Source organism: Podarcis liolepis (genome assembly GCF_965112155.1).
Source record: "Podarcis liolepis genome assembly, chromosome: 10".
Taxonomy (NCBI): Eukaryota; Metazoa; Chordata; class Lepidosauria; order Squamata; family Lacertidae; genus Podarcis; species Podarcis liolepis.
In genome coordinates this window covers 15273392-15288579 of record NC_139562.1, presented here as the reverse complement: position 1 = coordinate 15288579, position 15188 = coordinate 15273392, and the positions used below count along the sequence as shown (strand labels likewise).

General features: G+C 43.6%; 1 protein-coding gene across 1 annotated transcript in view; it reads right to left on the bottom strand.

The window, feature by feature from the left end:
- PLCZ1 (phospholipase C zeta 1) overlaps window positions 1–15188 on the bottom strand; it is a 48476-nt gene that overhangs the window by 14833 nt on the left and 18455 nt on the right. Inside the window, exons 6-9 of the mRNA XM_083461211.1 lie at window positions 14961–15113; window positions 11676–11897; window positions 10192–10348; window positions 7967–8083 (exon numbers count right to left, since the gene is read on the bottom strand). Coding sequence (XP_083317337.1) covers window positions 7967–8083; window positions 10192–10348; window positions 11676–11897; window positions 14961–15113 — 649 coding nt within the window. The remainder of the gene's footprint in view (window positions 1–7966; window positions 8084–10191; window positions 10349–11675; window positions 11898–14960; window positions 15114–15188) is intronic.

Genomic DNA, 15188 nt, shown 5'->3' with positions numbered 1-15188 from the left:
ACAGAGGTGCTGCCAAGGCAGGTCTTTGAGGCAAATATCCAGGGGCCCTACTCAGCAGAATAAGCAGTAGCAGCCCCAAGTGCAGCAGGGCAGGCTAACTACATACTGAAGTAAATGAAGTAATACACATCACATCTAATGAGGGCACTTAAAATGCCTAATTTCATCGCTGCATATTAATGATCAAATCAGGAGTGCAGGAAGCACTCGGTCCATCTAGATCAGGATTGTCCACACCAGGTGTGGGAAATCTTTGGCCCTCCAAATGTTTCTAAGCTATGCTTCCCATCAGCACAAGCAAGTATGGCCAGCTGTGGATCAGCAACATCTAGAGGGCCAAAGGTCCCCCCCACACACACACACACCTAGCCTGCCCTGAGTGGCAGAGGCTCTCCAGGGTTCAACATGGGAACATTCCCAGTACTGCATGGAGATGCTGGGGTTTGAATCAGGGGCCTTCTGGGTGCAAATCAGAGGTTTCTGCTAATGTTTGGGCTGGGTGTTCATCAGTATGCGGATGATACCCAGCTCTACCTCTCTTTTAAATCAGAACCAGTGAAGGCGGTGAAGGTCCTGTGTGAGTGTCTGGAGGCGGTTGGAGGATGGATGGCGGCTAACAGATTGAGGTTGAATCCTGACAAGACAGAAGTACTGTTTTTGGGGGACAGGAGGCGGGCAGGTGTGGAGGATTCCCTGGTCCTGAATGGGGTAAATGTGCCACTGAAGGACCAGGTGCACAGCCTGGCAGTCATTTTGGACTCACAGCTGTCCATGGAGGCACAGGTCAAATCTGTGTCCAGGGCAGCTGTTTACCAGCTCCATCTGGTACGTAGGCTGAGACCCTATCTGCCTGCGGACTGCCTCGCCAGAGTGGTGCATGTTCTGGTTATCTCCCGCTTGGACTACTGCAATGCGCTCTACGTGGTACTACCTTTGAAGGTGACCCGGAAACTACAACTAATCCAGAATGCGGCAGCTAGACTAGTGACTGGGAGCGGCCGCCGAGACCATATAACACCGGTCTTGAAAGACCTACATTAGCTCTCAGTACGTTTCCGAGCACAATTCAAAGTGTTGGTGCTGACCTTTAAAGCCCTAAACGGCCTCAGTCCAGTATATCTGAAGAAGCGTCTCCACCCCCACTGTTCTACCTGGACACTGAGGTCCAGCACCAAGGGCCTTCTGGCGGTTCCCTCACTGCGAGAAGCCAAGTTACAGGGAACCAAGCAGAGGGCCTTCTCAGTAGTGGCGCCCTCCCTGTGGAACACCCTCCCACCAGATGTCAAAGAGAACTACTACTACTAGACTTTTAGAAGACATCTGAAGGCAGCCCTGTTTAGGGAAGCTTTTAATGTTTGATGTATTACAGCATTTTAATATTTTTTGGGAAGCCGCCCAGAGTGCCTGGGGAAGCCCAGCCAGATGGGCGGGGTATAAATAATAAATTATTATTACCGTATTTTTCGCTCTATAACACGCACCAGACCATAACACGCACGTAGTTTTTAGAGGAGGAAAACAAGAAAAAAATATTCTAAACAAAATAGTGGATATATGATTTTTGTGGTTCATGCTGTGGCCACAGACATGTGATCTGACAGTGAGTTTGGAGTAGCCCAATGCAAAAATCCTGAGGATCCATGTGGATCCATGCTTTGTAACCACAGAGGAGGGAAGGAAGGGGAACCATGGATCCTCTGCTCACGACTGCAGCAGATCTCCCCCGCCACCCGCAGGCATTCGCTCCATAACACGCACAGACATTTCCCCTTACTTTCTAGGAGGAAAAAAGTGAGTGTTATGGTGCAAAAAATACGGTATATTATTATCATTACTGAGCTATGGCCCTTCCCTAAACACACAAGGAATTTAGCCCCATTGAACAGAGTGGGACTCACTTCCAAGTAAACATGCATAGGGAATGTATTGCCATCATTAACTTTCAACGTAACTGTTATAGGTAAGAATGATGGTGGGTGCGGGGAGAGAAGATCTCAGATGAGGCATATGGAAGGGCATATGCTTTGTGAGATTTGGCAGAAATTATGTGAGCAGCCGCAGTGTCAAGAAAAGTTTGGAGTAATTACATTTTATAGCTATAAAGTCATTTTCATCTGCAAAGTTAAAGGTCTCGGTTACTTTAATGTTTTTAATTACATTCATTTTTCCCGTTTAACTGCAAATGTTGGTGCCTCCACTGCAAAAGCATTTTTAAAGTTATTATAAATCATTCATTGCCATTTCCCAATTACACCTGAAAACGCATTTCCAGCAGGATCCTTTGTATATGGGGGTGGGAAAGGAATATCTGTGGGGTGGGGGGGGGGACGGCTCATTAAAAGAAATCTAAGCTGGGGGTTTTACTGAAATGGGCAAATCAATCTGATATTCACACTTTGGCCTAAAAGAACTTCCTGAAAGAGACCGGGGAGATGTTTTTAATATCATCTAAAATGCATTGTGTTTTTGACAGCACACTGCCTTTAGTCAGCTTCATTATTCCCTGTTGCCAAAGTAGGCCTTTAATACATTAATTAAGGAAATATGATAGCAAAACCCTTAAGATTGTCAGGAAGACTCAAGGGGAAGTTTAATACCTGAAATCATTTTGGCTCCTTATTAATTACCTAGACTGGATTTCAAGATCACTGTGTCCTCTAAAAAGTCTGTAGCATACACACACACACACACACACACACACAGAGTGAGGGGGGGAAGTATTTGATCCCCTGCCAAATTTGCCCGTTTGCTCTCTGACGAAGAAATGACCAGTCCATAATTTTAATGGTAGGTTTACTGTAGCTGTGAGAGACAGAATAACAACAGGAAAAACCCCAGAAACCCAGAAGACAAAAGTCAGAGATAGATGTGCATTATAATGAGTGAAATAAGTATTTGATCCCTTTGCAAAGGATGACTTAGTACTTGGTGGCAAAACCCTTGTTGGCAATTACAGAGGTCAGAGGTTTCTTGTAGGTGGCCACCAGGTTTGCATACATCTCAGGAGGTATTTTGTCCCACTCCTCTTTGCAGATCCTCTCCAAGTCAGTAAGATTTTGAGGCTGATGTGTAGCTACTCGAACCTTCAGCTCCCTCCACAGATTTTCGATGGGATTAAGGTCTGGAGACTGGCAAGGCCACTCCAGGATCTTAATGTGCTTCTTCTTGAGCCACTCCTTTGTTGCCTTGGCCGTGTGTTTTGGGTCACTGTCATGCTGGAATACCCATCCTCGACCCATTTTCAATGCCCTGGCTGAGGTAAGGAGGTGCTCACCCAAGATTTGACGATACATGGTCCCGTTCATTGTCCCTTTGATGCAGTGAAGGTGTCCTGTCCCCTTAGCAGAAAAACACCCCCCAAGCATAATATGTCCCCCTCCGTGTTTGATGGTGGGGATGGTGTTCTTGGGGTCGTAGGAAGCATTCCTCCTCCTCCAAACACGGCAAGCTGAGTTGATGCCAAAGAGCTCAATTTTGGTCTCATCTGACCACAACATTTTCACCCACTTCTCCTCTGGGTCATTCAGATGTGCATTGGCAAACTGCAGACAGGCCTGTACATGTGCTGTCTTGAGCAAGGGGACCTTGTAGGCTCTGCAAGATCTAAGTCCTTCACGGCATAGTGTGTTACCAACCGTTTTCATGGTGACTATGGTCCCAGCTGCCCTGAGATCATTGACAAGTTCCCCCCTTATAGTTCTGGGCTGCTTCATCACCGTTCTCATGATCATTGCAACTCCACGAGATGAGATCTTGCATGGAGCCCCAGACCAAGGGAGGTTGACAGTTATTTTGTGTTTCTTCCATTTGAGAATTATTGCACCAACTGTTGTCACCTTCTCACCAAGCTGCTTGGCAATAGTATTGTAGCCCAGTCCAGCCTTGTTCAGGTTCACAATCTTGTCCCTGACATCCTTGGACAGCTCTTTGATCTTAGTCATGGGAACCCTCAGCCTTCCAGATATTAAGGACATAGGAAGCTGTCTTATACAGAGTCGGACCATTGGTCCATCTGGTTCAGTATTGACTATGATGACCACTATCAGCTCTCCACGGTTTCAAGCAGGGGATAATCCCAACTCTACCGGAAGATGCTGGGATTGAACCTGAGACCTTCTGCATGCAAAGCAGATGCTCTACCACTGAGCCACAGCCCTTTCGGTTGCTGAACTACAAGTGCCCTCAATCCCAGGCAGAATGGAAGGAAGCTGGCCAGCAACATCTAGAGAGTCAAAGGTTCCCCACACCTGCTCTAACAGGAGACAGTGGACCAGGTTCTCTTCTGCAGTTTTACTAAGCAGCTGCAAACATGATTGTGGATGCAATAAAATTCCAAGGCTGGGGATAATTTTGGCAACTTGTCCAACTCTAGCTCCAGCTGCACAGAGTTGGGGTCTTGGATTTATTTGGAAAACATTCTGAGAGCTTCCATTTCACACATTCTATCCAAGAAGACCCCAGGACTAGTCTGGGGCATCTACATTCTCATGAGCTCAGCACCTAGACTTCTAATATTTTTAATGAGTAAGTATATAGGTAGTAATGATCAGGGGCAGGTAGAGTCTCACGCTCTCATTTTGAAATGTTGCCTCCTGACTGTGGGGTGTGAATGTTCAAACTGACTCTTTTAACAGTCAAATAAACAGAATATGTACGCCAAATGATACGCATATGCTGCAAAAGATGATATCTAAGCTCACAATGCAGGGAGAGCCCAATTTGCATGGGTCATGCCTAAAACAGTCATGCCACATATCGGTCATGCTTAAAATGGTCGCTGCATGTACAGTGGTACCTCGGGTTACAGACGCTTCAGGTTACAGACTCCGCTAACCCAGAAATAGTACCTCAGGTTAAGAACTTTGCTTCAGGATGAGAACAGAAATCGCGCGGCGGCAGCAGGAGGCCCCATTAGCTAAAGTGGTGCTTCAGGTTAAGAACAGTTTCAGGTTAAGAACAGATCTCCAGAATGAATTAAGCTCTTAAGGTACCCGAGGTACCACTGTATCTGACTTTTAGAAGACATCTGAAGACAGCTCTGTTTAGGGAAATTTTTAATGTTTGACGTTTTATCGCGTTTTTAATTTCTGTTGGTTAAGAATGGACCTTCAGAATGAATTAAGTTCTTAACCCGAGGTACCACTGTAACTCCAATGTAACACTTTTATTCCAATGTTATTTCAAAAAACAAAAACACAACACAATGGACATTATATTATTTTAAGACTTCATTCAAAAAAGAACCAAACCAGAACCACATTGAAAATGGCTCTGCTTTCTCAGGCTTTGTTTTGGGGGGAGAAGCAGCAGCAAAAAACATCGTATACAAAATAAAGAAACACTTTAATCCATTCACATGCATAGTTTCGAGATTTAGTCTTGGAAAGAAAGGATCGTGAACTTTTTGCTTTCCCAGATTCATATTCCTTGGGAATCCTCGGATTTATTTATTATCCCCACCCCTGCACAGGGAGTAAACACGTGCTTATAGAAACTGTGAAGCATGAGTTGGTCATTTCAAAACAATAATACTGATTCATGATTCTCTTTGCTTAAACGGAAACCCAGACATCAGAGGTAGGACATGGTGTACTGGACATCCTTCTAAATGTCCTGCTGGATTTCACAAGGCATATTTCAAGCTGACCTTATACAGTGGTGCCCCGCAAGACGAATGCCCCGCTAGACGAAAGAGTTTTCCGTTTTGGAGGTGCTTCGCAAAACAAATTTCCTATGGGCTTGCTTCGCAAGACGAAAATGTCTTGCGAGTTCCTGCGGGGTTTTTTTCCTTTCCCCCCCTTTTTCTAAGCCGCTAAGCCGCTTATCAGCTGATCCGATCAGCCGATAAGCCGCTAAAAGCCGCTAAAAGCGCTAATAGTGCTAATCCGCTAATCCGTCAATGGGCTTGCTTCGCAAGACGAAAAAACCGCTAGACGAAGAGAATCACAGAACGGATTCTTTTCGTCTTGCGAGGCACCACTGTACCTAGTATAACTTCTCTGAGTCAGGGCCAAATAAGACACGACTCTCAGGTCCACAATTAGGATCTCATGTTGGGTTGTTGTTGTTGCTTTTAAGTAGCCACAGTGAAGTTGTAGGGGTTTTGGACTGTGGGAGGGTAGGTCAAGCCTTTCCCCTCACACAATTTTCCTGATCAAAATTGCCCTTCCCAGAGCTGCCATTTGCTTCACAGGGGCAACTTATAGGTATAATGTGGGTATCTTTAAGTTTCTCCATCAGGCCAATAATAACTTGGAGGGAGAGAAAAAGGCGCAGAAGAAAAGGGTTAACCCTACTGCCTTCAATATTGCAGTCCCAATCTAATTTAACTCACCCCATATCTGCCATTTTAAAAAAAGAAAGAAAAGAAATTTTGTGGGAGATCTCTCACGACGCATCTAGTTATGCCCTCAGACCCACAGCTAAAATGAAGGTTTTCCCTCCTCTTAGGGTTTCTTTCCTCTAAAAATTGGCTGTAATTCTGCAAACACTGGAGATTTTCCCATCCTCCCTCTTGTGTACATGTGCTGTCTTAGAACTCACAGCCTGAACATTGGAAATAGGTAATATTGGGGAGATCTTGTGACTATAAGAGTTCCATGTGAAAGTCTGATCTTCCATGTCTGGCAATAGCTTATGGACTGGACTGTTAACTGTTCATCTATAAACAGTTGGGATGCATTGCTCTGTTGCATGGAACATTAATATCTCTAACTTGATTTTGATAACATGATAAATACTTCAAAAATATTTGTTGGCATTAAATGACTATTTAGCATTGCTACAGTTGCACTACAGATGCAACTACACACACACACACATAACTGTGAGTAAATCCCATGGAACCCAGTGGGCTTACTTCTAGTAGACATGCACAGGATTGCACTGCATTTGTGTGAAAAGTTCTCATTTCATTAATGCTAAGGCAATACCTCTAAAAGCATTTTGAATTCTACAACCTTTTTTTGTTATTTCTTACTGTGTCAGATAAATGCAATGCAGACAATAACACTTTATTTAAATAATCACCGTGCATTTTCCTCTAGTGCATATATCACTGCTTTTCATTTTACTTCATAAATAAAAGAAAATAATTGTATAGCTGTACTAACCCAGTTGTTTCCAACCTACACTGCAGTTGCGTGTGGGAGGCATACTAATTTTTGCTGAGTGTAAGGTTCTATTGTATATGTTTTGCTACATTAGAAGGCTTGTCTTTCAGGGGCCTTGCTATTCCCAAAAGTGTGATTTGATTCTACAATTTACCCATGCCAATTTCCTCACTGAACGCCATGTTCCTGTTTTAACATTTACGGATGCGATAGCTAAATACTGCATGTGAGATATCTCTCTGTGATCTGTCTCAATATCATCAAATCTTCACTTACAACAAATGTTAGCTACAACAAAGGAGGGGCGTAGATTTAGACAGACAGCTCAATACATGACTCACTCTTAGCTCTATACTGCGAAGCATGCAGCAAGACACGAGCGGCTATAATGGGTGGAGAAGCAGGTGGGATCTGGAGTCAGGATAGTAGGTAAAAGAGGCAACAGCAGAAACAGGTTCTCTCACCTACTCCATGGACAGCAAGCAAAGAAGAGCAAACGTCTACATGGGGAAAGCCAAAACACTTGCACTCTTTTACTGGAACTCAAGTGTCTCCAGTGATCTGACTGTAGCAGGAAGAGGCTGGGGATGTCTGGGCAATGCTTCTGAAGCTAGATACATAGACTAGTCCAGTCACTTCATCAGCAGTCCACTGATTTGAATGGGAATTAAGCACCCTTTCTTTGCGTTGTATCCAAGTTGTGCAAGAGCAAAGGGTAGAAAAGGAATCCATGCTGACAATCTTTCACAGGAGTGAAAAATTCTTGTAATGAAATGTCAAGCCTTGTGCCATACATAAGCAAGAAGACATGTTCTGAACAACAATAACAATGACGACAACTTGAAATCACCTACCTATCTGACACCCAACATTCCAGAATTCTTGAGGGTTATAATTGGAAGAGTTGGCCCGGGTTCCTTTTGGGTATATTCTTGTAAGAAATCTGATGGTGTGCTGAACAAATTCATTAGCTACAAGACATTTTTAAATTCATGTTATTGGTACACAACAGCCCAACTGATTGAAAGCAATGGTTTTTTAAAAAAAAAATCTGTTTGAGTACACATGCACATTTAAAATATTCTGATGTGTATTGATGTGGCCGTTCATTTTGTCATAATCTGTTCCTTTACCTTAATTCTTAATGCCCTGGAGGGATGGGGGAGTACAAAGTTATTATCAAAAATCCATATATTTATTAGCTATACTTATATTAGCTATAAAAACATTCTTTATGTAAATCAAATGGTGTGATCACTAAAAGGGAAGAAATTGGATAGATATTAGTCCCATATTTTATTTATCAGGGCCTTTAGGCACCAGGCAAAAACTTTTCTCTATAACCAGGCCTTTGGCCTTGATCTGTCTGTCTGTCTTTTAGAAATGGGTGGAATGTTTTTAATGTATTTCTTTTTTCTCTTGATTTTGATGCATCTATGGGGTGTTTGTTTGTTTGTTTGTTTGTTTGGCACTCTGGGTTGCCCTGGGCAAGACAGAGCAAAGAACAAATTCAATATGTAATAATAATTATGATAATGATAATAAGGTACCCCTGCCCGTACGGGCCAGTCATGTCCGACTCTAGGGTTGAGCGCTCATCTCGCTCAAGAGGCTGTGAGCCGGCGCCGTCCGAAGACACTTCCGGGTCACGTGGCCAGTGTGACGCCGTTTACCTTCCCGCTATAAAGCGGTACCTATTTATCTACTTGCACTTAGGGGTGCTTTCGAACTGCTAGGTGGGCAGGAGCTGGGACAGAACGACGGGAGCTCACCCCGCCGCAGGGATTCGAACCGCCGACCTTGCGATCAGCAAGTCCTAGGCACTGAGGTTTTACCCACAGCACCACCCGCGTCCCGATAATGATAATACTGTGGCCCAATTTGTTATTCACTTATTTGACAGTGTTCTTAAACTAGCCACCATTTTGAAGAAAAAAAGCAGCGATGAAGCCCAATCTGGAACATCTTCCTGATGCAGATTAGGGGCTCACACCCATTTCCTGCTGACCCTCCCTCTCTATACCTGCTACTTGCCCCTGAAAAGGCTGTTTACTGCAAAAGAAGGCACTCAGCAGCAAACAGCAGCCAGAGGGGGGTAATTTTCAATAGGGAATGAGTGTGAGGCCCTGATCCACATGAGGAGCAAGCTCTGAATAGGGAGCTCACAGCTGCTGATCCCCACCCCAAGTAAAATTCAAGCACCCAAAATGCATCAATAAAATAACATGCGGTTTGGCCTGTACCTGATATATTTCTGTTTCTGGAGACTTTACGTCCAACACAGTAGAAACAGCTCTTATGAATCAAGAGACAGTCACAGGCTCAAAACCATTATTTCATCCTTACTGCATCCTACTTAGGCACAAATCACTTCCCACACCCTTCTTCTGGTGTGGTGTTACATTTGATCATTCCTAGTCCTGATTAAAATGTACCTGGTTCAATCTGGTCATGAACTTACCTTGGAAACCCTGATGAAAACAGTACTCTCTGTATCAATCGAGAAGCGTATTCAGGCTTATTTTAATCAGGGTTAGCAATGAACAAATTTTGCCAAACCAGTTTAGAGAGTGAGTGGGAGTTTTTGTTCATTTGTTTTTTGTTTTTGTTTTTTTGTCCCACCACTTCCCCCAGGAAAACCTGCAGTTTACCACTCAGTCTGAACAAATGTCAATCCACGGAAAACCCAACTGACGTATTTTCTGCAGAGAGAGGCAGAAGGGAAGATACACTCCTGCATTCCAGGCCAAGCTCAACTCTGCCTGGACTGGATCCAAGCAACACTGGACAGTGGAACAAAATTGCAGTCACTTATCCGAGATTTCTTTTTTTCTTTTCTTTTTTAAAGAAACAAAACCCTGCAAGCTTCCACTTACTGATATTTTTCTCTTTTCGTATATTTTTGGCTTGGATGAAATGTAGCTAACAGCCAATCAACACAAACCTTTAGCCACTCAACTCATGCAGAGCGCTGAATCAACGCTCTAAACATCTCACTGCCTGCCAGCTGGTGACAAGCTGCCTCATAAAGTTTATTGACAGTTCAGAAGGCTTAAGCAAGAGGAAACAGCAACATTACCTGCGAGTTTTGCCAGCTTTCGGGCTTTTAGCTCACCAATTGAATTGTTTTCATAAAAAAACTGCTTTTCTCTTGAGTCTTCAAAGCTTACAAACTTCCGAGATTTGGTATAAATCACAAGTTCTGACAGTGCCAAGGCAATCTTTATTTTCTTCATCTATAAATAATATGGGAGATGACTGAAGGTTTGTTAATATATTTTTTTAAAGATACTATCTCAGTTTCAACTGAGATGTCAATTTCTGTTGAAAGCACACCAGGAAAGGGGTTCTATTCAATGTCAATCACACTCTGAGTTAAACTCATTAAAATTAAATAATGAAACAAAACTAGGTCCATTAATTTCAATAGGTCTACTCTGAGTAGAATTCAGTTGGCTGCAACTCATAGTCAAATCACTATTCATATATGTTTTCTACCTTCATTGCTCAATGCAGCATACATGGATTCCCTTCTCTTTATCTTCACAGCAACCCTAAGAAGTAGTCTAGACTAAAAGATAGTGACTTAGCCTAGCCAGCTTCATGAGTAGGGATATGAACATGTTTTCCCGATCCCATTCTGAAGCTGCATGCACACCACAGGTGCCAACTCCCTGGGGCCCTGGGTGCCCAAGCACCCACAAAGTTCCTCATGAAGGGGCCCGGCACCCATGAATTTTGGTACCAGGACCATGCACACTGCATGGCACCCACAGCCACAGGCACCCACAGTCACAACCAAGTTGGCATTCCTGATACACGCTATACATTTTAAAGCACATTTTCCTTCGAAAAGAATCCTAGGGACTATCGTCTGCTAAGGGTGCTGAGTACTGCAGCTCTGCTAGAGGTAAACTACTATTCTCAGGATTCTTAGGGGTGGGGAGATGTTCTTTAAATATACGGTGTCTAACTACTATACCACACCGAAGATCTGTAAAACAACATTTGCATCCTTTCTGTGTAACACTTAATGGTTAAACTATACAATATGGAACATACTGATTAAGGCTGCAGACAGTTGTTTGCAGGAAGTGCAGGTAGTTGGCACCTGTCGTATCTTGACAGGGGATACTGTTTCACAAAACAGGGGCAACCACACTGAAAGCCCTGCTCCGAGTTACTGTAGAGCAGGCATCCACTAGCTTCAGACTTAAGGAGAAGCTCCCCTGCAGAACACACTGACTTCCTGGAAATAGAGGAGAGAAGGCAGTCTCTCAAGCAACCTGGCCATGTGCTGCAAAGACCTTCTACATTAGCCCCAGATCTTTGAACTTGGCTCAGTAGCAAATTGGCAGCCAGAGCAAATGCAACAGGAAGGTGTTTTGTGATGGTGTTACACTAGCTGCCGCCTTAGGACCAAAGGGCAACCCTACACAGAGCACATTGCAGTAAATCTTAGAGCAGTGAAAAAGATGTCAAAAAGAGGAGGGAGGGCTGGTGTATTTGCTTTCTGGTAGGTTTTAAACCCAGGATCTAACTAGACATGACTTCAGGTCATACCTTTTGTTTTTTCCGAGGTGGAGCTGAGCCTTTCCAGCGTGCCCTTCTCTTTTTCAGCAGCGGTTGCTTGGGGTGCGAAGGGTTGTCGTCCAGCTCCTCATCACTTGTTTCTTCCTCTTCAAATTCCCCTGTCTGACCATGGCTATCCGTGCCCTTCCTTGCAAGCGTTTCTTCAAGTGTCCCAATTTTCTTATTTTTAATCATTATTTTGAATTTCAGTGACTGTGATAAGAAAGCAGTAGGTGTTAAGAATCATAAATCACACAAGAAGGAAGAAGAAAAAGTAATAAAAATGGAAGACAGTGATCCAGAACTTATGGGCCTCCAGAAAATGTTGCTCCAAGTCCCATCAGTCCCAGCCAGCATGGCCAATGGTCGGGGCAATGGGAGACAACATCCAAGAATCTCTGGAGACTCGTGGGTTCCTATTTTGCTGTTAGCCCAAAGCTGTGCCTAACACATGACTAGCTGTTCACTGGCACTGCTTGCTGTGCTATTGAGGTGTTTGCTTTGTTTGTTGCTTTTCCTCACATGTTAAACTCAGAGGTTGCCTGAGTTTGAGCCAGGAGATACGAAGCAAGCATTATCATCTTGATCAAATGAATCCTGATGGTATTTTTCACATTTCTAGTGAAAATTTGGCTTGAATGAGGTATGAAACAGGAAGAAAAGACACACAGACAAAAGAGCACATTTCGAGTTTCCATAGCACAGGAGAAAAGAAAGGGCAGGTACTCTGATTTTACAATAACTGGAATTCTAGCCCCCTCCAAAGTCCTCATACCTCCTGAATCAATTTACAGCAAATCTTTTGAGTTCTGCGGTGCATTTAAAGTTATTTATATCCCTTTCCACCTGAAATCAAGAAACGTGAACAGTACTTGCAAGATGGCATTATTTCCCAAGAGTTCTGCTTTATATCTGTAATTCTCTCCTGATCCATTTGTTCCTTTTTTGCAATTAAGAACAGTACTGCTGAGCATCTGTATGATTAAATTCTCCTCATAAAAAGTATTACACTGTACTCCCGTGTAGGTTTTAATGGTGTACCGTAGCTGAAAGAGATGGCTTTAACCCATTTCTTCTCCTTTTTTTTTAATAAAAAAACCCATCCAATTGCCAAAGTTGCATGTTTAAACTCTTGTGCTGATCAGGTTGCTGTAAACATGCAATGGCAGCCTGAGCACCACATTTCCTTGTGGACAACCTTCAAGGGGCGGCGGGGGGGGGGGGACATGCTCACCATGGTGGGTGGGGTCAAAGGCAAAAGTGTGGAGCAACAGGTGTGACTCTCACTTTTCTACAATAACCTCTGTTCCAGCCATGCATGTCAGCCCACACACCTCCCCACACTCATCTGTTCATCCAGGAAAGCAAATAGCATTACAGGCAACTCCCCATTTATGTGGCTGTTGCATTCCAAGGCACTATGTGCGACAGTGAGACGCCCGTCATGTCTGCCCTCCCACTGTTCCACCCTCTTTTGGTGCAAAAAAGGGCACGTGGTCATGCATATCCTGGACGCACACAAATGAGGAGTTGCCTCTATTACAGTCCAAGGACACATTCCAGCAAAAAGCAGTTGAAGAGGGCACAGAGTAGGGAAGTGAGGGATGTGGCACAATGAGAACCCTAGGGGCCAAACAGAGAGGTCTGGAGGGCAGCAGCATTCAACGCCTGGGTCTGCGTTGCTCACTCCTGGTTTAAAATTAGAACGTATTTGTTAACAGTGGGCAAATCTCCAAATAAAAAACTGGGACTGTGCAAATAAAACTATTCAAATAGCTACCTTTCAAATTCAAACGGTCTGGGATCCTTTTCGCACATTATTGCTACAGGAAACTCACCATTTGTGTGACTTCAGCACATGCACGACCACTAAAGTGACCACCGTTTTCAGCGCCAGAAGGCTCCGAGTACGTTTCCGAGCACAATTCAAAGTGTTGGTGCTGACCTTTAAAGCCCTAAACAGCCTCGGTCCAGTATACCTGAAGGAGCGTCTCCACCTCCATCGTTCTACCCGGACACTGAGGTCCAGCACCGAGGGCCTTCTGGCAGTTCCCTCACTGCAAGAAGCCAAGTTACAGGGAACCAGGCAGAGGGCCTTCTCGGTAGTGGCACCCTCCCTGTGGAACGCCCTCCCACCAGATGTCAAAGAGAATTACAACTACCAGACTTTTAGAAGACATCTGAAGGCAGCCCTGTTTAGGGAAGCTTTTAATGTTTGATGTATCACAGTATTTTAATATTCTTTTGGAAGCCGCCCAGAGTGGCTGGGGAAGCCCAGCCAGATGGGCGGGGTATAAATAATAAATTATTATTATTATTATTATTATTATTATTATTATTATTATTATTTCACGCACACTGCCAACATGTGGTTCATGGGCTGTCACTCGAATAAGGGGGATGTTGAGTGGATGCCACAAATAGTTTAGAGACACAAGGAGCTTCAAATCCACATTAAACTCTGGTGCAGACAAGCCCTTTAAACTACAAAGGCTGGGACAAAAGTGTCGATCTTTATCACTCAATTGTTGTGCTCCATCCCAGCTTTTCCAAATGCCATCCCTTGAAGCTGCCATGGGGAAAAGTTGCTAGGATAGTGCATGAAGTCATTGGCCCCTTTCTTTTGTCCTGATTCTCTGTGGCAACACAGAGAACAGCTTGCAGCCAAGTAGCTTTCATGGCAAGCCATGCTTGTCAACCTCAAGTAAGTACAGTTGCCTATCTGGTGTTTTCATTCAAGAACTCCAGAATGGAGATGTAGGATGGGGGGGAAAGGATGTGCAAACTCCCAGAATGCATATTTTAAAGTCTGCTTTGAAAAGCAAATGAGGGATATGGAGCTCAGATTGTGAGACTTTTAATGCATTCCACACAAGTGCCTTTCTGACATGTTGCAGGCTTTTGTTTTGTTTTAGAATCGCATAACTAAAATCGCATAACAAATATAAGGTGTGTTATCATCCTTAGGGTAATAATAAATCATGAATACATGCACTGGAAGGTTCAAGGGAATCTACAATGTATTGTATTTCCAATGTTTTGGTCTACACTTGAATTTTTTGACACGCATATTTTCTTCTTAATCTGGGGGGTGGAGTGTACTGGTTGTTTTCTATTTGTACAATAACTCTATACCAAACAGACTGCATTCCAGGTGTAGTTAATTCTGCATATTTTAATGGGAGGAACATGATAAACTTCTTAGGAAATAACCATGCCAACTGCAGTGATTTCCTCCTTGTTATCTTTTATGAAAGAGCAACTCAGTTTTGTTACCTCAGGGGAAGGGAGCTCAGTTGGCATTATATCATCAATCGCAGATATAACCAACATGTCACCCAGGATATTTGTCAGATAATCTGCCATTACTTCCTGCTGTTTAGGGCTACAGTGATTCTCCAAAGACAGTATCAGAGGATAATCGGAGACCTGGAAGTACAATTCAATGAATACTGTAATTCCCAGTTACACAAATATGAAAATATAAAACAAGAGAAAAGAATA